Source organism: Perognathus longimembris, chromosome 2 (genome assembly GCF_023159225.1).
Source record: "Perognathus longimembris pacificus isolate PPM17 chromosome 2, ASM2315922v1, whole genome shotgun sequence".
NCBI classification, from domain to species: Eukaryota; Metazoa; Chordata; class Mammalia; order Rodentia; family Heteromyidae; genus Perognathus; species Perognathus longimembris.
This window is the reverse complement of record NC_063162.1, coordinates 129,558,361-129,581,007: the sequence shown is the minus strand read 5'-3', so window position 1 is coordinate 129,581,007 and position 22,647 is coordinate 129,558,361. Positions and strand designations below refer to the sequence as shown.

Below are 22,647 nucleotides of genomic sequence, written 5' to 3'. Positions count from 1 at the left end.
TATTTCAGTAGCCATTTTCACAATTAAACACAATAAAATTAGATGGTTAAGTAGAACTAAATTAATATTACACTGACAAATTGATCATTAAGCACAATGGGGCACTTTACTGTACCTGTAGCTGGTTGCTGAGTAAACCATTCCGTTTGCTCTGCATGTAAGCATTTGCACTCCCGCTCTTGGCTGCTCGAATCCTGGCCAGTCTAGCTTTCTACAGAAGGAAAAAGAAGGTGCTGTTAATAATTATGCATCATTTTTATAAAACCGTGAGTGCACTTTTGCATAACCCTGGTAACATCATATTTTTTCTTTTCTGTATTTGATGTTTGACCTCTAGGGGACTCCTGCTTGCTAGAGCTAGAGAATACAGCATGTTTATTGTGCAACGTTCTAATCCTACTCCACACATTCTATAACTTGAGCCAGCAGCTTTTGCTTTTGATATTTTTCCAATAAGGTCTTCTTTTTGCCCTGCTGGTCTGGACTATGACCCTGTCAATCTCAGCTTCCTGGGTTGCTAGGATTATAGGCATGAGCTGTCATGCCAAGCTCAGCATACTTATTTTTAAAAGCAAGGAAGATGTATATCTATATACATATCTATGTATATATATATATCTTGATATTTATTCTCTTACCTCTTCCAATTATTTTATTTTGGTTAACATTTATTGGTAAAAATCAATTAACTACTTTGGCACTGAGATATGCATTATGCATTTAAAAATTGTAATTAGTCTTTACAGTAAAAGCAAGTTATTTTTATATTTCTGTCCATAAGAAAAAATAACAATATTACTGACTTACATTTTTACTTAGCCCACTTTGAGTAAACTAGTGAAATGCAAACCCAGTAGTCCAACTAAGCAGCTGCAAACTCCTTTTCCTTTAAACTAATGTCCTTGCTAAATTCTAGGAACCAAATGCCTTTTTATTTTCCTCCCCTCTCCTTCCCTTTCCCTTCTCTTCTCTTTCCTTTCCCATCCCTTCCCTTCCCTGCCCTCCTTTCCTCTTCCATTCTCTCTCTTTCCCCATCCCTCCCTCTCCCCTCTTCCCTCCCTCACTCCCTTCTGTCATTCTTTTCCTTTCTTTCTTTGGTATCTATTTAGGAAAATCTTATCTGTATCACAGTTACTAGTCTCACATCTGATATTTTCCAAGCATTTACCATTAGTATTGGGAAATACTGCTTCTTTTTATGGAGACTCATGCATGAACCAAACCTACTGCCCAGTAAGAATGACATATTTGTCATTTTGGAATGGAAAATCTACGTATACAGTAGTAGCAATTACTACTATTGAAGGGGCTCAAATCTAATAGAAAAGAAGTTGCTTTTGAGACAGGAGAGCCATTTTTAACAAAGTCATGAGCTATATTAAGAAAAAACTCATTTCACTTTCAATCATAACTTTTCTTTTGCCTGGCTGGAATGATGTGTGAGTTAATTGGTCCGATTTGTCTTGTGGAGCTGACTACCACCTACCTGTGTGATGTTAGCCTTTGTGATCTGTGATTACATGTTTGGTTTCAGCACGTATTGAGGAAAATTATTTTACAAAGATATTTTAGAAAATCACTTTACTCATGACCTACTCAGTGTGACAATCTTGGCAACTCTGCCCATGAAATTGAAAGGTTAAATGAGAACAATTGTCCAATTTTCCACTCCCATTCTTGAAAGATAGAAAACCTCCTTGGCATAGAAAAATGCCAGCAAGGCAAATGGAAATTTGGGTAAGATCTTTTGTAAAATACTTATTCTAGTCGGTATGGAAAGCAGAAGACTTTCAAAATTTTAATTAAAAATAGGGCTAATATGATCAACTTTAAAGTCTTTGTAGGTATTTTGGATTATGTATGCACTTTAAAAATTACGAATAGCGAGTCAAGTGTGGTGGCTCATATCTGTAATTCCATCTACTCTTTGAAGTCTATCTGGAAGATTGTGGTTCAAGATCAGCCCAGTCCCCTTAGACTAACTCCCATTTTCAGAAATAAGCTAGGCATAGTGGTGTTTTTCTGTAATTCAAGCTGCCTAGGAGGCACACATAGGAGAGTTGCTGACTGTGAGCAGCCCCAGGTGCAAGTGGAAGAAGACAGTGTCAGAAAAAAAAAAGAAAACAAAAAGAAATTAGGGACTACAGCAAGTCCTCAGTGCAGAGTTCCAATCCCAGTCCATAAAAACAATAACAACAATAAAAAATCAACAAAAAACAAAATTCAAATCTAATTATAATGTTGTATATGGAAAAAATGATCTCCTAAACACATTTGTCATGTTTATTCAATTTTCCATAACTTCAGTTTTTGCCTAATTATCTTATCTAAACAGGGTTTCCTCAAAGTTAGCTGTATAATGCATACAATCCAGACCAACCAGTATGGCAAGGAGTTGGCTCAGAGTTGAAGCCTGAACTGTGAAACATGTTTCTTCACTTTGGATTCTGCAGCGTGCATCTCAGGAAAGGAGAGGAGATCGTATACTAATAAAATACTAAGTTGACATGTAACTCTTTAACTGAGGAGCATTCAGAAATGAAAAACTTTATTTTTAAAAAGAAAAACCTTGCTTTTCAAATCCCACAAAGTGACATTATATAACTTTCTCTGGTATTAATCTCTGTAAAAGATACTGGGAGCCAACCAGCATTTAATCACCATGGCCACAGTGATTTCTGTATATGACAGGTGTTTTCTAAATGAGGAATGTGGTAGATGGCAGAAATTTTAAGATTATTGGACTATCTTGTAAACAATAATTTTGTAAGATAAATGTATCCTAGGTAGCCTGCTGACTGGAGTCCAGAACGTTTCTCTCTTTGATAATCAGACAATTTCTTATTTGGCAAAGATTGCCCTATATGCTCCTTGGACCGTGTGCTATAGAAATTTCACTTCCAGTTATTTCTTTCATTTTAATGTGCAGTAAAATGCCTCATGTGGATTTAGCATATTAAGCCTAATCAGCTTTTAAAAATTTAAAGAGCTTATTGAAATCTTTCTACTTCTACAGAAACAAAACAAGTTAGTGTGAAACAATAAGAAGAAAAAAAGAGTGGCTGGTAGCCCATGTATGACAGTGCATTATCCCAGGTCCAGAGCTTGGTTAATATGAGGACCCTCTGCTTGTCACAGACAGAGCTGAGGTTCAAGACAATGAAACAAGGAAGCAGGAGCACGAATTCTCCAAGTAGGGAAAGATAAAAAATGGAAAATATGGAGGTGAGTATCAGCCAACATCATGTTTCCTAGTATGCATACATCCATAGTTGTTAGTGCTGAAGCTTAATCCAGGCCCTTATGAATTCTCTTTTAAATTTATGGGGAAAAGTCTTCTCTATTCTAATAATATTCTAATATGAATATCAGTCTTATTCACATGCATATTCTTTACTGAAGTAAACAAATAATAAGACAGAATATTTTATTCCAGGCATTGCACTCTGTCCATAAACAGAGCACAGTGACAGGCAGAATAGCACATGATGAAATATTGTATTCATTTGGGCTCTGGTGGCTCACGCCTGTAATCCTAGCTGCTCAGGAGGTTGAGGTCTGAGGACTGCTGTTTAAAACCAGCCTGAGCATTAAAGTCCATGATACTCTGAGAAGTAAATCACCAGAAAACTGAAAGTAGAAGCTATGGCTTAAAGTGGTAGAGCACTAGAACTTTGAGTAATAAAGCCAGGGACAGCACCCAGGCATTGAGTTCAAGCCCCAGGAACAATTTACAAAAAGATTCTACTTGATATTGTGGGAGAAATGAATGATGTCCACAATACCCAGAAAAATCTTCATGGAAGGGATGAAATTTGAACTTTCTCTTCAACCTTGAACAAGTACATTTGCCAAGTGACAAGTTGCTACATTAGGTAGTATGGGGATGGATTAGAGATCTAAGGGTAGAGGTGATTCAGTAGTGCTGATGTACTTAGTGAAATGTACTTAGAGTTCATTCCAGGTATATAAGCTAAAGATACAAACATGGGTTATAACAAGTAGTTATCAGAGACAACTTTAAAAAGGGTTGTTCACAGATGCTTAGGGGAGGGATTGGTTGTTCTGTTTTCTTTAATAGTGGATATTTAAAAGAGATCATTTTCAGGCTTCAGCAAGAAGTTATCTCTTGCTTTATCATTAATCAAGAATTAAGTTAAAAAGTCCTTTGATTTGGGCATTGCTGAATGTAATAGGCTATGCTCATGTGGTACGTAGACCAATGTTTGTAGCATCATCTGAGAGGTTGTTAGAACTGTAAATCTTTCTGGGCATGTTGGAGAACATCTACAGTCTCCAGGAGGCCAAGGTACGTAAATCAGTGGTCCATGTTTGGCCTTACCCCAATGCAGACTTTAGTTTCTAGGAAAAACTGAGTACTTTGACCTGTCCAGAAATCTAAGACCCAATCTGGAAAACAATCTGAAGGACATGATAAAAGAAATTGAGTAGGAAAAACAGAACACTTGTGAGACAGAACGAGCCTAACAGAAAGAAATTATCCCTGATAGTGGTGATAATGAGAATTTTCTCAAGTGCAATTTATATATAATCCATGCTTGGCTTGAGTTTAGAGTTGGTAATGGGACTAAACAACTAAAGCATTCTGACATAGAAAAATAATTTCATAATATCACTTTAATTGTCAATTTTGGGGATTTTTAAAAATGAGTTTTTACTAAATACATTTCTTGATTGGCTGAATATGTTGGTTGTTTTTGCATAATTTGGATATTAATAAATTACTCAGGCCCAGATAAATGTAAACCATCTTGGCTTAATGGATGGTTAGTCTCATATTTTTTCTCCTACAAGGGAAAATAGGAAATATCTTTTGGTTACTTGTTTTGTTTCTTAAGTATGATCTTTCTTAGAGGATTATGCTCTGTTTATTGGTCACAGACTATTTGCTGGGCATACTATATTAGGATATTATACTTGGCCTTATTAAGCCATTTTCAGTAGTCACATGAAAAATTCATTGCGTTATTGACACAATTTAGAAATTAGACAATATTGTAAAAAGACCAAGAAAGTCATTGTGGTACATGCCTGTAATCCCATCACTCAGGAGATTGAGGCAGGCTGAACTGGAGTTAGAGACCAGGCTGGGCTATATAGAGGAAGACTCTGTGTTGGAAACCAAAAAGCTCAACAGAACAAACTTTTTAACTGGTGTAGGGAGGGTGCCTTCCCTGGGGCTTGAACTCAGGGCCTGGTTACTGTCTCTGAGCTTGTTTGCTCAAGGCCAATGCTGTACCAGTTGGGCTACAGCTCTGCTACTGAATTTTTGATAGTTATTTCGAGATAAGTCTCACACTTTCCTGCCAGGGCTGGCTTTGAATTGTGATCCTAGATCTCAATCTCCTGAGTAGATAGGATTATAGGCATGTGAGGTGCATGGCATAACTAGGGTACTATCATATTAATTTACTTTTGCTTTGTATAAATATTTAGAACAAAGGGCTTTTAACCTATTTTAAGATTTTCCTTAGTTTTTCTCAGGACAAACTGCCAAAAGTACATTAAAAGTTAGATTTGTATTTCCTAGAGTTTTCATAGAATAGTTCTTAGGTAAAGTAGGGCTTTCTAGATGAGGATGGGTGGATGGTAGGAGCCAAGTTTGTTTTAGAGGCTATCTGTCATTTTGGATGATGTAGAAGGATTGCACTGTGCAGACAGCATCACAGGGGCAGTGCACATGGGTCTCTGGTGGAAGGCCTGAGTCCTTTCAGCTCTGTTTGCAACGATATGTCCTACATATTACAATTAGCCAGAGTGGTTTGTTAATACTCATTGTCAATTGGATCATCCATTCTCTACATAATGCTTCCTGTAATATTTAATATTCCTAGCTGTAATAGTTAAGAGCTAACTATTTGTCCAAAGATGGTCGACAATAAAGCAAGAGTGAAAGGGTGAGATTTTGTGAGAGAAAGAGGTTTCTTCACTGACAATTGATAACAAATTAATTCTCTGCAAAACATGCAATGTGAGCATATCATCAACTTGAATGTTCCCAAGCATTACTTTGTGAGATTTTATGCTTGACTAAAGATACTAATATTCCTCAGAAGCATATTTAAAATCCACTCTGGCAATAACTACAAAGCCACTAATGAAATGAAACCAAATCTCCCAAGGTATTTGATAGTTACAATATATTGTCCAAGTGAGACATTCACTTAATGCATAGTAATGAAAGTTTTTTGGATAGTTTCAAAAAATCTCTAAAAGATAAACTTATGACTATAAAGAATACTGAAGAAAAGAAACTGCAGAAGAAATTTCCTGTTATTATTATTACTATTATTATTGCCAATACTAGGGTTTGAATTCTAGGTCTCCTACTTGCGAGCTATGCCTCCAGTCCTGCTTTGTGCTTATTATTTTGATGGACTTTCATGAACTTTTCTGCCAAGGTTGGCTTCAAATCAAGCCTCTGGATCTTAGTTTCCTGAGTAGTTAGGATTATAGGCAGGAACCACCAGTGTCCAGCTTTCAAGACTGTTTCTAAGCACAAAGGGCCCTGTCTCAGAAGATAACTGTTTTGACAAAGAATGAGGAAAGAAAGTGAATGAATGTTTAGTCTATTTTCCTGAGAGACAGTCAAATGTAATGTTTCATTGTGTGATTAATGTTCAATTTCTAGGTCTAATTCACCTAGACTCTCCCCTGGGGGTCAAACAGTTCCAACAGGAAAGGGTGTTATTAGAGGATGCCAAAACGTGTCTCAGGTAGTTTGATTAATTTACACAGAAAGTTTGAGATGTTTATAGCTCATTTAAAGCATGGTTCCACTGCCCTGGCCTGGATGTGGGCTTTCCAACTTGTTAGATATGTGACTTGAGAATGGATTAAATACTAGGTCCTTTAGGGTTCGGTTCTGTCTAATGGGAAGAATAATGATATCTAATTCCAAGAGTTGTTTTGAGGAATATATGGCTTACTTTTTGAAAAAAAGAACACAGTGCACTAATACCTGGCATACAGTGAGACAGTTGGAAACATCGAATATGTTACTATAATTGTTTATACATTTACATATACTTGAATACAATCTTAAACCTTACTGTTTTCCTCATTTTACAGATGAATGTTCACTGTGTTTGTTCTTAGAGTGATAAATTAATTGGCAACAACTTCAGAGAAACAGGAAACTGCTGAGTAAAGAAAACAAAAGTCAGCTGCAAAAGATCAGATATTTCTTCCTTCCTGTGTCAACCAAGGAAAATGTCTGAGATCCATTCATTGGAGCTCTCTTTTACTGAAACCAGTTTGCTCCTATGATGAACAGAGACTAAGTGAATGAGATGGAAAAGTGTGATATTTACAATATTTGCCAAATATTTGTTTTTGAACTAACTGCTGTAGTGTTCTTCACTAATTACTCTTCTTTCTTGTCTATGGCCTTGTTGTAATCTCCTTCCCCATCCCCCACTACACATAGAAAGTAGGCATGGCTACATGACTTGCTTAGGGTTATGCAACAGTGATGGAAGTGGCAAGTCCACATCCAGGGTGATACTACTCGGAGGAAGCTGTGTCCTTTGGTCCTGTTGAAGTCTACTGTGTAGCTGATGTTTTCATTGCTGGATCTGTCACGCTCCTGTGAGATGTTTGAGAAAGAGCTTTGTGTTTTAAGTCAGTGAAGTGTTCACTTTTCTTTTGGTGTAGGGCAATCTCACATTGAACAACCAGAAGGGAAATTCAAATCTCAGTGTAAGAAGCAGGACATAGGAAATCACAGTTTTCACAGAGCTGAACATGTACCTTTTGAGCCCTTCGTTTATCCGCTCGTTGATTTTGGTGGTAGATGCGACTGAAATTGGACACGATCACTGGAACAGGGAGAGCAATGACCAACACACCACTCAGTGAGCAGATGGAACCGAATATCTTCCCTGCTATGGTTTTTGGCACCATGTCACCATACCTGTGTTAGAGAAAAACAACATAATGTTTGCAGTCACAAAAAGACTCCTACCTGTTATAAATAAATAGTATTTTGTTTCAGATCAAATGGTATGCACACATATGGTACACATATTTATTATGTAAATATATATTTATATTTCTTCTTTATGGGTAGAAATAACATGCATGACTACAGACTTTGGAAGACTAGACTTTAGAAGACCAGAAGTCACAAATATCTGGATATGAAAAATTGTCTTTTAACTTTGTAGAAAATGATCATGACACATAAAAATTAGAAAATATTTTAAGCCAGATGATGTAATGATAGCTTTTCAATTTGTCTTTTATATAATGTAGTACAGTTCTTTACATTTATTTCATAGTCAATATTTCTACATTGAAATTTATAGTCTAGATAACACATTTTCCCACTTAATTATTCTCAACACTGGATTGGTGATGAAATGTAAGTACAAAAGTAGGACATCACATTCCTTCCATCTGATATAATCACTTAAAAATAAGTCTTTCAAGGTCCCCATTAACCTTCACATTTGAAGTCTGATGGCCATTTCCTCATGATAACCTTACTCAGTGTCTCATTTGTGCTTGATTAGTTAGTTGACTAGTCTGTCCTTGAAATCCTTTTTGTTCTTGGCTTCGGAACTAGAGTTTGATTTTAATCATCCTCCTACCTCATTGGCTGCCATTTCTCCTTCCTTTTTTTTGGTCTCTTTTTATCTTTATCTAACTTCTAAATCTTGGTGTAATTTAGGTTTTACCCTTGGGTCCCCTTGTCTTTTCCACATAAGTCTTTCTGATTCCATTGCGTCCCAACTGTTTCAATAGCTTATCTCCTAAATTATATTGCTGACCTTGGTATCTATCTCCTTCCTGAAAGTCAGACTCTCCAGGATTCTGGTATGATTATTTCTAAACCTGGATGCTTGAGACCTGACTAAACTTTAAGTTGTCCACCATCTCTTATTCCTTGGCTTCATTGCCCCTCTCAAATTTGTTTTTCCACAGTTGGCTAAAATGATTCCTCAAGTTGTTTATGCCAAATTTGAAGTCATCCTCATATTTTTCTAGAGCTAGGGATATAGAATGAGTTAAAATGAAATACCCACATTTCCCACTCTACAACTCCTGCCAACATGGAAGCAGAGTTAGGATCGAATAACTGGAAATTAGATAGTTTCAACTTTGTTTATCCTTTCCTAAATACATTCAGACTGGTAACTTTTGCTCCCAAAGGATAACATAATTGAATTCTTGTTTCTGCCTCATACCACCCTCCTTCAAGCCTCTTGTTCTGTGGTCATGCTAACTTCCAGGGCTTCTGCTGTGCACAAACTCCCCCAGACATCAGGTACCATTTAAATGTCTTCATCTCAGAACTTGTCTTCTAGCTACCTTTTTTCAGAGTCATCTTTTAAAAATTTTTTTTCATTGTAAAGGTGATATACAGAGGGGTTGCAGGTATGTAAATTGGGTAATGAGTACATTTCTTTTTCTTTTTCTTTTTTTTTTTTTTTGGCCAGTCCTGGGGCTTGGACTCAGGGCCTGAGCACTGTCCCTGGCTTCTTTTTGCTCAAGGCTAGCACTCTGCCACTTGAGCCACAGCGCCACTTCTGGCCATTTTCTGTATATGTGGTGCTGGGGAATTGAACCCAGGGCCTCATGTATACGAGGCAAGCACTCTTGCCACTAGGCCATATCCCCAGCCCTACATTTCTTTTTGAACAGTGTCCCTCCCTCCCTCATTTTCTCCCAGTTTTTCCCCTTCTGACTTCCTTCTCTCCCAATTGTATAGTTCATTTCCAACATAGTGTCTAGTGAGTATCACTGCTGTTTTAGTTCACTGTTTTACCCACCATTTCTGTGCTTCCCTTTCCCCTCTCCATATCAAGTAAACTTACATACATGAAAAAAGTTACAGAAATCAAACGAGGAAAATTAGGAAAAAAAAAAACCAACAGAAAAGAACTCCCAAAACAGTAATCTTATTTTGTTCCCTAATCATAGTCTATCATAAATTACCATTTGATTATCTTTATGGTTCTTAATCTATACATGGCATTTCTGATCAATTAATCTTTTCAGTCATCATTCACCTGCCTGAAAATAATGTGATAAAAGAGGAGCTATTCTATTGTGTTCATCATTAGCCTAAAGCCGGCACTCAACGCCTTTTAACTATGTTAGCGAATTTTTCTCTTCCTTACAGATACAGAGTTAAGAGTTCACTTCCTGATAAAGGGAACATGAGGGAAGGTTTGCATTACATTTTGCTGGTGGTCTAGAAACTGATCACTTTAATATGATTCTTGTGAAAGTACATTGTCAACACAGAGATGGGAGTCGTAGAGGAATTGCTGAAGGAAATGCTGGTGAGAATAACAAGATGTGACATCGAGCAGACATGCATTTGATATCCCCATCAGTTGCTCTGGTCCTCTGCTTTCAATGACCAGTTATTAGTGTTAGTGGGTGGTAGCAGTTAAGGTAACTCACAGTAAGTAAAATCTCCACAAGGTTTTTTCAGTACTGCATTAATTTATAGACAAAAATAAATAATATCAGAACTGAAATATTATACCATATAAAACTAGATCTTATTTTGTAGTCCAACTGGGAAGCTGTTTCATAATCTAAAGACTATGATAATGGAAAAACAAAGCTAAAACAAATAAATGTTAGAAGGTGAGCAAAAGAGGTTTGTGGATATACTTAGTACAGAGATATGTCAGTGGGCTTATCTAAATCAGCTGCCTTTTCTACAGTGCTCTGCACTATGAGCCAATTCCTATACTAGCCATAATTCACACTGAGTTCCTGGCTGGATTCTGTAAGCACCTTCTTTCCTTTTCTTTGTGCTAGAAGCCCTGGTAAAGATTAACATATATATGTGTGTATGTACACACAAACATACACACACACAGCTAGAATAAATGGGATTTGATTTTAATGCTTACTAATGAAAATTTAAGAAGTGTTTCTTGAAAGAGAAAGTAAATATATAAAAAACTCAATTGCTGTAATGGACAGAAAAGAAAAGCAAGGAGATATGTAATTATAGAAAGCCTTTAAAATATAAACACATAAAGTACTTAAATGAATCATTACCTAGTCTCTCTGTCCAAGAGATTAAAAAACTTATCTTTAAGTTGTTGTACAACTCAACATATTAATTTATGAATAAAATGCATTTTGACCAATGTCACCACTTCCAGTATTCTCCCCTATCTCTCCTAACCCTACCTTTCCCCTCAAGTTACCTAGATCCATTTTTATATATTTACATTGAATATTATAACTATATTTGCCCACCTTTCTGCTCTAAGAGATGTAAAAAAGTAATTTTTAAGAGTTTTGGATTTTTTGGTATAGTATGTTATAAAACAGGCAAGTACAACACACTTGAAGTATTACAGTAGATTAAGAAAAGTCAGGAAATGGACCAAGTTGCTATTCTAGAATAATCCATGAGAGCAAAATCACAACAAATATTTTGGGGAGTGTCTAATGTCCCAAACTATGCTAATATTCAAGAAATGAAATGATACTTATTTTCTTCTATCATATTTGTTTTGCAATCCATCATTCATAATCCAGAAACTATAGGTAAAGCACTGGAGATGTACTGAAATTTGAAATGTACCAAACTGTACTAACATGACCAGGGTGGAAGAGGAAGAAGACAAAAAAGCTTGTCGCTCATCTATATTTTTCTATTGGATACAGAGAAAGCTTTCCCATGTTATAGCCAATTACAATGATCCCCAAAGCTCTGCTGTTGTGAGTGATGGCAGCAGGAGATGGTAACAGAGCTCAAGGAAAGGGACCACACAGGAGCAAAGTGACCCAGGTTGTCTAGTGATGCAAGGATAACCTGAGCCATTAAGCTGATTCCCTGGGAGCATCACTGCCTCCTTCTACATGCCCCTGAGTAGTGAGTACATGGCCCTTTCTGCTCGTCTTGGCTCCTTTGACTTTTTGAGATTGGACGACTGCTGATGTCTGTAATGTTTTCAGCATGATTTGCTCCTTTGAATTGGAAGATGATAAAAAAAATACACAGTGCAATTCATTCTGTGCATTATCCATTTTGTGTCTTTTCTGCTTTAGGAATAACTTGGAAAGGTAGAAATTTAGTAATTTTTCTGTACAAACTATTAATTGGATACAGAACCTACCGGGGAAGGGAAACAACTTTCTAGCAAAAACAGCTACTTTCCTTTGGTCTGGAAAGGATCTTTTAACTAGCATTCAAACTCACAGCAAGAAACAAAACAGCATTATGCATCTCAGGAAGTATATCCTCTGACACTGGAAGAGAGGCTTAGGCAAGAGAGTTTTATAATGAAAGCATTTTGTGGCTAAATGACCAATTAAATTTTAAAAAGTGTCTAAAACACCACCATATTTATTAATGATTTCTAGCCTTGCTGACTGAAGATACCTGTTGATATTTTATTCTTTGTATTCCATAAAATACCATTCATTTCCCCAAATCTTCTTTCTTAAATTTATGTTAAGTCCACTAGTAACATATATACCATTATTTTTGCTTGTTGTCAGGATTTAATATGATATGTACAGTTTTTAAAAAATGCAGCATACCACACTGGAAAAGAAACAAACAATCAAACACAGATCTCAAATAGTTAAATGATGCACCTCAAGCTTCTAGATTAAAGCCTAAATTGGGAGATGGGAAGAAAGAATAATTTAAAGTATCTATTTCCAAAAGGAAAAGTTATAGTCACAGTTTATATGGTGTTCATTTTTATGCAAAAAAAGAAAGAATATAAAGTACTTATAAGATCAAAGAAGATAAATATACAATTCTAAAAAGTAGAAGAAAACAACCAGAGAATAACATATAAGAATAGTTTTTTGGCAGTTTTACATAAGAAAGCAACTTGAGGGCTTGGAGTATGGCTTAGGGGTAGAGTGCTTGCCTAGCATGTATGAAGCCTTGGGTTTGATTCCTCAGCCAGAAGGGGGACTGTGGCTCAAATTGTAGAGTACTAGCCTTGAGGAAAAAGGAGATCAGGGACAGTGCCCAGGCGAGGAGGAGGAGGGGGAGGAGAGGAGGAGGGGGAGGAGGGGGAGGGGGAGGAGGGGGAGGAGGGGGAGGAGGGGGAGGAGGGGGAGGAGGGGGAGGGGGAGGAGGAGGAGGGGGAGGAGGAGGAGGGGGAGGGGGAGGGGGAGGAGGGGGAGGAGGGGGAGGAGGGGGAGGGGGGGAGGAGGAGGGGGAGGACGGGAGGAGGGGGAGGGGGAGGAGGAGGAGGGGGAGGAGGGGGAGGGGGAGGAGGAGGAGGGCAACTTGAACTTTGCTAACTGTAGAAAAGTTTCTCACAAGTATTTTGATTTCATACCACTTCTATATTTTGACGCATCTTCCTACATTTACCAGGTTAAGAGAGCCACAGCAGGTTATTTCTTATCATTTCTATCATATATACCTGCTAGCTAGTTGTTTCTTTCCAGGCTTACATTAGTTAAGGCACAATATACTAGTATCATTCACAAAGGATGTTAATTCTAAATTTTCACATGGCTCAAATATATATATATATATATATATATATATATATATAATCTATCTATCTATCTATCTTTCACCTATCCACATTTTCACATTATCATATAGAATTGCGTAGACAAGAAATATGTTTCATTTTTAAACATAATACATTGCATATCAAATTTTATTAATGTCTACTTAGTTTCCTATTTGACATTTCTTCAGAAATAGCATAGCCAGAATGTGGCTGTCTTCAGCTCTCAAGCAGAGAATTGTTTCCTTGAGTGTGAACTCAATAATTTTAGATTCCTAGTTCTTTTCAAATAGTTTTTATGTTTTTTCTCTTTTATTTGAAGAATATACGTGTTGATTCTTCTGAAAGATGTTGTGTAAGGTAAACTTTCCCAACATAGAGCATCACTCTCCATGTGGGAAACTACTTTTTATGGAGATCAGGAGGAACAAAAATCAAGGATTTTATAAACACCATGAAGGCAGAAGAGCTCTTCATACAGTAAGAATAAAATATTCAAGTTCAAATAAGTCTGATGAATAGGAAAACTCAATTTCTCCTTTTCATTTTCTATAATGAAACACTAAATATTTCCACACATAAGAAATAGAATTATTGGATGCTGTGCTGGCATAAAAAAGTTCAGGTACATCCTGTATGTTATGTGAGTCTGGTGGTGGGTCTATTAATGTTTTATCTCTATTACTGTGGTAGTCAAAACAAAAGCAAGTTGATGTAGGACCCAAGTCAGTATTTGGAGATTTTGTTTTGAAAAAAGGGAAATTAAAAATGTTAGATGGACCACAAGAGCCCAATAGCTATACACTTATGAACCCAAAAAATGATGCTAAGTGAAATGAACTCCATGTTATGGAAACGACTGCTAGATCACTGTTGTAATTACTTTCAACATGCGATGTGAAGCCATAGCTTGCTTCTATTGTTGATGATCCTCTTGTATCCCCTTTCTGTGGTTGTACCTGCACTATATCTGTATCTTATCTGAGTACACTGGAAACCGTGTATAAAGGTATTACAACTAAGAATCTGAAAGGGAATACCAAAATGGAGAAATACAGGGTAAAAAAGACAAACAATTACAAAAGCAATACTTGCAAAACTGTTAAGTATAAATCTACTGAACAACTCATGGGGGGAAAGGGAAAGGGGGAGGGGGAGGGGGGAATGAGGGACAAAAGCAATACTTGCAAAACTGTTTGGTGTAAATGAACTGAACAATTCATGGGGGGGGGGAAGGGAGGGGAGAGGGGGAAGAGGGAATGAGGGCGGAGGTAACAAACAGTACAAGAAATGTATCCAATGCCTAACATATGAAACTGTAACCGCTCTGTATATCAGTCTGATAATAAAAATTTAAAAAAATGTTAAATGGTGTTAGAAGTTGGGTATGGTGGCTCACTCCTGCAACACACTTCTTAAGAGTCTTGAAAACAAAATGAAGACAACGAACACAAAAAGTTAGATAAAATTAAGCAATATGTTTAACATGTAATATCACTAGTAGAAGTTTTAACTGATTATTTGTGTATTTATGTACTTTATTGATTTTCTCTTTGCATTTTTTGACCTTAGTGCTAGGTCACGGAATCTATGAAATAATTTCTTCTGACCTGGGAGCTGGATCACTCCTTAACTAATAATGTTTTGTCCTTAGGGTCTCAATAGCTGTGTAATTCATGGATTTTCTGCCATCAGCTTGGTATTCCAGAAGGATCATAGGTTGATGGATAATTTTCATAGTAACTGCAATGTTTGCAAATAGCAAATGACTTTTTAAAAGTGTTGCTGTGTAACACCTGCTTGCTGTACATGTTTGCCAGAGGGGCCCTGTATTACTTCTACATTGCAATGATTTCTCTTTGACATTTAAAAATCAATGTTTGCCTAAAATGCTACCCTGATTTTCTCTCCCTTTCTCTTGCCACAGAATCAGTCCTAATACCATCCTAGTCCTGTTGAACAGCTTGAGAATTTTTCAGCCAAATTATGAGTTATCATTTCCTTAAAAGTGTAATAAAACCAGCTTTTTCTACTGTTGACAATATTGATAATTGGTAACAATTGATAATTGATACATTAAAAGAAAAGCCAGAGGTTTTCCTTCCCTAATTAGAAGTTTTAGCTGGAAGTCAGTGGATGCCTAAGTAATCCCTCAATAAAATCCAGTTTAGTCATGTAATTCTATATGATAGTACATACACATATATATTGCCAGTCCTGGGGCTTGAACTCAGGGCCTGAGCACTGTCCCTCCCTTCTTTTTGCTCAAGGCTAGCACTCTACCACTTGAGCCACAGTGCCACTCTGGCTTTTAGCTGTTTATGTGGTACTGAGGACTCGAACCCAGGGCTTCATGCATGCTAAGCAAGCACTCTACCTCCACGCTACATTCCCAGCCATGATAGTATATATATATATATATATATATATATATATATATATATATATATATATATATATATAATGTGCTATTTTGAAAGGAAATTTTTTTTCTTTTTCTGGATTGGTTGTGGGGCTTGAACTCTGGTCCTGGGCACTGTCCTTGGGCTCTTCAGTTCAAGCCTAGTGCTCGACCACTTGAGCAACAGAGATACTTCTGGTTTTCTTTCTTTTTTTCTGAGGTAAGAGTCTCAACGACTTCCCTGCCAAGTCTGGCTTTTAATGGCAATCCTCAGATCTTAGCCTCTGGAATAGCTAGGATTATAGGCATGAGCCACTGGTGCCTGGCTTTTTAAAATTCTTTTATTCTGTATTGCTTCAAAATGTATTTAGGGCCTCACATTTGGAAATACTCTTACCACTGAGTTATAACCCTAGTCCTGAAGATACTTTAAAAATTAAATTATTCATTATAATGTCCTTACTAATTTAATCAAAGATTTTGTGTCTCTTTTCCAAATAATATTTGGAACACAATTAAAAGAGTTAATTTCACAGAGAAAGCAGTCAGCTCAAAGTGCACAAAGGAAAAGCCTGTGAAAGTATTATTTTCAACTGCACAATGATCAACTAACCACTAGGGGGCATAAAATCCTAAATAAAAGTTTGGAAACAAACCAGGTCTTTGCTCTTTTTCCACAAACTGAGAATGAGAAGCACTATTTCTAATAAAATGCCTGTACAAATTCCTTATCTATGCCAACACACATTCAACATTTAGGATATATTTTGGACATCTTATTCCTCTAGAAATAGTTCACCAATACCACATTCCACCAGTTTTGTAGATTGCCTAATTTCAAGGCATTTCGAGAAGGATTCAAAAATAATTCTGACAGCATTTTGTGTTTCTGTCTCAAAGATAAGTGATTTTCTGTAATGTGAGGTATCACTAACACAGAGTGCTTAACTGGGACCGCCGTGTGAAAATTAGGGGCAAATGGTTGGGAGTGTGCATAGAAAACAGGAAATCAAGGAAAACACTAAGGTATTTTGTATGCATTCACTCAGCAACCCTCCACGTTCCATTCCACTCTGCTAGATTGTTTCTTTGACTCGTGCATTTTAAATAAGCAAATTCCATGCCATCTTATATTTCCTCACTTGCTTTTCCATCCATAAATGGAGGCTTTAATATCCTAATAAAATGCTAATCATCTAAATGAATGTCATCAGCAAATGAGGTTATTTGAAGAATACTTGAAAAATGCTACCTTATTTTTTAAAGTATCTTTTCATTTTTAAAAATTGACTGTTGTGGGGCACACATTAAAACAATGAGCCAAAAAAAAACTGTACTAGGAACTGGTTTTTCTCAGCTGTGCAATGCTGAAAATATTTTCATTTGCTGTGAATTTCTAGTCTTTGTTGCCTGGAACTCTCCTTTCAATGTCACAGTCACATATCTCTGAGTCAGATCATGCCATTCTCCTGCACAAAACCTCTTCTGGGTCTCCATCTCCTGTAAGATAAAGCTCCGGCTTTTTCTACGATAAACACAGTGTTTCATGACACCCGACTCGCCCTCTATTGCTTACCTAGAACTGTCCTACACTCTAATTGGAACACAGACCCTTCTATTACTGGAACCCTCTATGCTCTCCCTTTCTCTATGCTTTTGTCATGCTGTTTATTTTTGTTGTTGTTTTCTGTTTTTGCTTTCGTCCTAAAATAACCTTCTTTGAACTTCTACTACATAAATCCTTTGAGGAAGCACCGATTTATACTGCTAGAGCTCAAACACCAGTTCTCTTTTTGAAGAAATTTTTGCTCATCTTCTAAATATCCAGTAAGAGTATCCATTCCTTGTTTTCTGCGACTCCATTACTGCTTGAAACTAGTCAAGAAAGTATAATTAGTTTTTTTTATGGGTCTATCTACTATCCCTAATCCATGATGCCTGCCAGGTCAAGGATCATGTCATCATTATAAACTCAGGTTTAGTACAGACCTTGTCCTGTGCTGAGCAAATAGTTGGAACTCAATAAATGTTTATTGCTTAAATAAATCCTTCAAGGAAGGTCTGCTGGTGGACAATAAATATGGAAAGACTGGAAAGGAGATAACTTGTCTATTGCTCTTCTTCTTCTAGCCAAATTTCCTATGTTTTCTCTTGGCGCAGGACCATCTCTTCCCTTCTAATTTTCTCATTTCCTCTCTGGATACACAGGTGAAAATCCAACACAACCTGGTTCAACATTATTAGTGCATGTTGGTTTTTATACTCTGGGAAATCATTTTTAACTCAGATTGTTTTATACCCAGACAGAAGTGAAAAGCTCTTGACACTTTTCCGGTTAAAATTTGTTTTCCATTGTCATACACTCAACAAACATGAACATAGGCAGCATTTTTGAAATATAGAATACTCCTGGTTATTCGATAGATTTCCATAGCATTCTTATAAATGCCTTCCTTTTTCTTTTTCCCCTATCCTTCTCCCCAGTGCTGCTTGTCTCAGGTAGGAAACACAGCCCTCTGCAGATTCCACTGCGTAGTCTTCATTCGATCTGAGTCCTCTCTGGTTTTACTCTAGGAGAATGTTGAAGGAGGGATGCTTGTGGTTTACCAAAAGAAAACCAACAAGTAAATCAAGAGTCCAGCAAATGCTGGAGGCTTTGTGCTAACTGCCTCAGCTTCCAGATGATGCATAGTTTGGTTTCATCTCCAACACTGCCAAGGCTGTTATCCCACCAAGTTACCTGCCAGGATTGCTTCCTTGTCTTCTTTTCCTTTGAAAGGTAACTGTTGGATAACACCTGCCTGTGTATTCCACTCACTGCTGCTTCCCTGTAGGCTGTCTCCCAAGGAGCCCAGTCCTGGTGCTATTTGAACAGTCTTGCTCATAACTCTGATAATTCCCTCCTCTCTTCTCCAGGGCTCATGTCACTCAAACTGTGTCCAAAGATTCCTCAGCACCATTGCCTTAGAAGAAAGAAAAGTGGGTCCCCAAATCTTAGAGTGTAATACTGGCCTTGGAGGAGTAAATTAGACAGATTAAACATAAGAAGAGCAACTGCTTATTGTGAAGGTGTTCACTTTCTCTCACTCGAATTTGCGCAGTGTAAAGTCTATTAACCACTATAGGCCTCGTGACACTTTCAAATTGGCATTAAGTATCTGCCTATTTTGTTTTCAACTGTACTTTTTAAATTACTTATGGATTATCCAGTAATGACCTAACACATCTCTTATTTCTAATTCTGCCCACCAAGGCCTGATAATTTTGCTTCCCATTGTCTGCTTCTTAAGTCTTACAGAAAAGAATGCTCAAAATTCTTTGCCTGAGAGACTTAGCTTTCTTTTGGGGTAGAGAATTAAAGGCCTTTCTGGCAGCAGTAGTGTCTGACAGAGATAGTGTACTGCAAATACAAGTTCTCTATGTTTGGCAGATCTGAACAGAGCTCACTCTGCCAATGTTTCTCACCACCCCAGCCAGCTCTGGGCTCCTCTTGTTCTGCCTGGACTTGGAGGTGATCACCACTGAGCAGGTTCTCATAAATCACACACTCAGGTCAGAGCCCAGTTTTTCTCCCTCCTCATCTGAATATCATTGTCTCTTCGTCAATGACCAGGGATTCCTCTCTGCTAAACAATTTCAAAATTCTCACAGGATAAATAATGTAATAAGAGGATGTTTCGTGTAAATACTCACAGCTCTTTAAATACCAAAGGAAAAAAGAGCAGAGAAGCTGTGATTTAACTTCTCAAAAGCAGTCAGACATTTCCATTAAAATTCCATCCTTCAATTTAACCTGAAAAGGTTCTATATCCTTAAACAAACCTTGTTTTTGATGAGAATCCAATGGCCCGATATTTACATTAGAGATATTTTAGAGAACAGTTGTTTTCTGATCAATGTCAAACAAAGTTATCTCCTAAGATTAAATAAGGACACTGGGTACATTTAGTGTTCAGATTATTTTGCATCATCCTGAAAAGTTAAAATATTAATTGAAACCAAGCACTGGTGGCTCATGTTTGTAGTCCTAGCTACTCAGAAGGAGGAGCTCTGAGGATTGTGGTGTGAAGCCAGCCTAGGCAGGAAAATCCATGATTCTATCTCCAATTAATCACCAAAAAGATGCAAATGGAGTTGTGGCTCACATGGTAGATAGCCAGCCTTTAAAAAAAAGCAAAGAGACAGTACCCAGTCTCTGAGTTTAAGCCTCAGTACTTGTGTAAAAACGAGGGCATGCATGCATGCGCACCCACACAGACACAGGAAAGTTGATTGAATGGTAATCTGTTCTATTAATTATGAAAAATATACATGAAGATCCTCTTCAGTAACTCATAGTCTACCTGTATAGTTCTACGAAGTCAGATTTCTCCATGAAAAATCTCACATTGTTGCCTTCTGGGTGAATCTACTTTAAAGAATAACACAAGGTCAAAACCAAAAGGCAAAAGTTAAACAAGAAAGTACACCTAAACAGAAACAAAAACTCTTTTATCGAGATAATTTCCCTCACATTCATTTTAATGAGAAAGATTAAATTAAGTTAAATTTAAAGTAGTTTTTTTTAAAAATTGAGAATATATTCCACATTCATGTGTATTCAAAACTTATGTTCTTACATCTTATTGTATCTTCCTATCTACTTATAATTTTCAGGAAATTATTTTAGGTAACAAGCATAAAATCAGAATTAATATTAAATTAATATTGCTTGTATTCTTGGTTTAAGCAAAAATGAGAGTATTTACAGTTCAAGTAGTTACAAGGGAATTAATTCAATGAGGAGTCTTCCTCTCCTAGTGAAGGAATTACAGAGCTGGCTGGAGGGAAATGAGAGAAGAAAGGTTTTGAGTTAAAGAGGAGAGACTTGAGGAAGCAGATTCCTATCAAGCCTTTATTTACTATGGAAGGAACCAAACAAAGGAAAGTTAGCATACTCATAGAAGATGGAGAGGAAGAAGGGACATACACTCTCTCCATCCTCTTCTCAGAGCCTGCCAATGCTTTCCTCTAGCAGAACTGGCAGGAAATTAGATGACAAGTTAGCCTGGGAAATTGCAGCCTGCTGGCATCTGAGCAGCTGGTAAGAGGCACAGGGAAATTGGAAGCAAGAGTGTTTCCCCAAAGCTGTGCTCTGCCCTGACTCAGAGCCCTCCCTCCACATACTGGCTCAGGTCTATTCTGGCTCCAAGATGTTAGGGCTCAGATGCAAAGCTGATTTATTTTGTTGACTTTCTCCAGCCTTCCTGCTAAAGGCAGAAAATTCTATTTTACAAGAATTGTAACGAGAGTTCTGTGTCACAGGCTCAATTCTGGGGGTTCCAATGTGTCAGGCTCAGCTACTCACCCCAATATGCCAATTAAATAGATAAGTAATGGTGCAGGCCAGAGGAAGGAGATTTATTAATGCATTGACTGTGTAAAGGAAGAGAACAAAAACACATTTCAACCCCAATTCAGGACCTAGATATGAGATTTGGGTTGAAATAGAGGAAGAATTGAAGCAGGGAATAAGAGGTCTACATAAGTAAACAGAACTGGTCAAAGGGGTGAAGGCCAAAAGTCTGATTTGGTTTCCCCAACTCAGAAACCACCACCCCATACATCTACTAGAGAGTAAGCATTGCTTGCTGGGTAGTTTCTATTTTGTCATAAAACATTTATCTATCATTGCTGTACTTCCCCAAACCCAAGGTGAGTGCAAGGTATCTGCAGGAGAAAATGGCTCAGAGCAAAGACAAATGGAAAATAAAGACAGAGGTAGTGAGTTGTTTTTTTTAAATCTTTTTAGTTACTCTTTGGATATTTAAAGGCCTAAGTTAGTGCTTTGGCAAAAGCCATTTCTAAGTAGCTGTTACTGAATTTGAATCCTAGCAGAGAGCCTGAGATGACTTCTCTGGACATCAGCGCCACCTGCCCTATCTTATAAATGAAAGGAAGGCTAGATTTTCTTTATAGAGGGCTCAAGGCTTTGCCTGTTTTGTCCAAAATGTCCATATCAATGAGTTATTCGCTAAAAATAATTTTTAAAAATCTGTTTTAAGGGCGGGCACCAGTGGCTCATGCTTGTAATCCTAGCTACTCAAGAGGCTGAGATCTGAGGATGACGGTTCAAAGCCAACTTGGGCAGAAAAGTCCGTGAGACTCTTATCTCCAATAAACCACTCAGAAAACTGGAACTGGTGCTGTAGCTCAACTGGTAGAGTGCTAGCCTTGAACTGAAGAGCTCTGGGACAGAGCCCAGGCCCAAAGTTCAATCCCCATGGCAGACAAAAAAAAAAAAAAAAATCTGTTTTGACAGAGGGGAGAGGGTAACAAAAACCCAGACAGGAAACATATTAGAAAGATGTAAATTAGATTTGATGATTGTAAAATGTTCTTCTTGTATGAACTGGGCACGATGTGTATTGAAAGCTGGTCCCTAGGGCCTCCAAGTATGGTGGGGATTCAGTGCTGGCACTCGTATCTTAATTAGAACAAATTATTTCAGAGCTGAATCTGTCCACAGAATACCAAGAGTGCCAACAGTAATAAATTAAAGCCATATTTTAAGGGCAGGTGAATGCATGTAAAGCCACTTACATTAAAAATGCACACAGTACTACAGTTATTCCAGTTGTTCATGAGTGTTTCTGTTACAGAAGATTTTTTGTTTCTGTTGTTACTTTTGTTATTGGGTTTTTATTACAGTAATGAAACTATGGCAAGAGACTGGCTGTTAGTTATAAATTTAAATAATGAAAAAAAGTTTCTGTT

At 37.3% G+C, this 22,647-nt stretch overlaps 1 protein-coding gene across 1 annotated transcript in view; it reads right to left on the bottom strand.

The window, feature by feature from the left end:
* The window catches only part of Kcnd2 (potassium voltage-gated channel subfamily D member 2), a 453,412-nt gene that overhangs the window by 6,985 nt on the left and 423,780 nt on the right, over positions 1 to 22,647 (bottom strand). Inside the window, exons 2-3 of the mRNA XM_048337905.1 lie at positions 7,774 to 7,936; positions 116 to 211 (exon numbers count right to left, since the gene is read on the bottom strand). Coding sequence (XP_048193862.1) covers positions 116 to 211; positions 7,774 to 7,936 — 259 coding nt within the window. The remainder of the gene's footprint in view (positions 1 to 115; positions 212 to 7,773; positions 7,937 to 22,647) is intronic.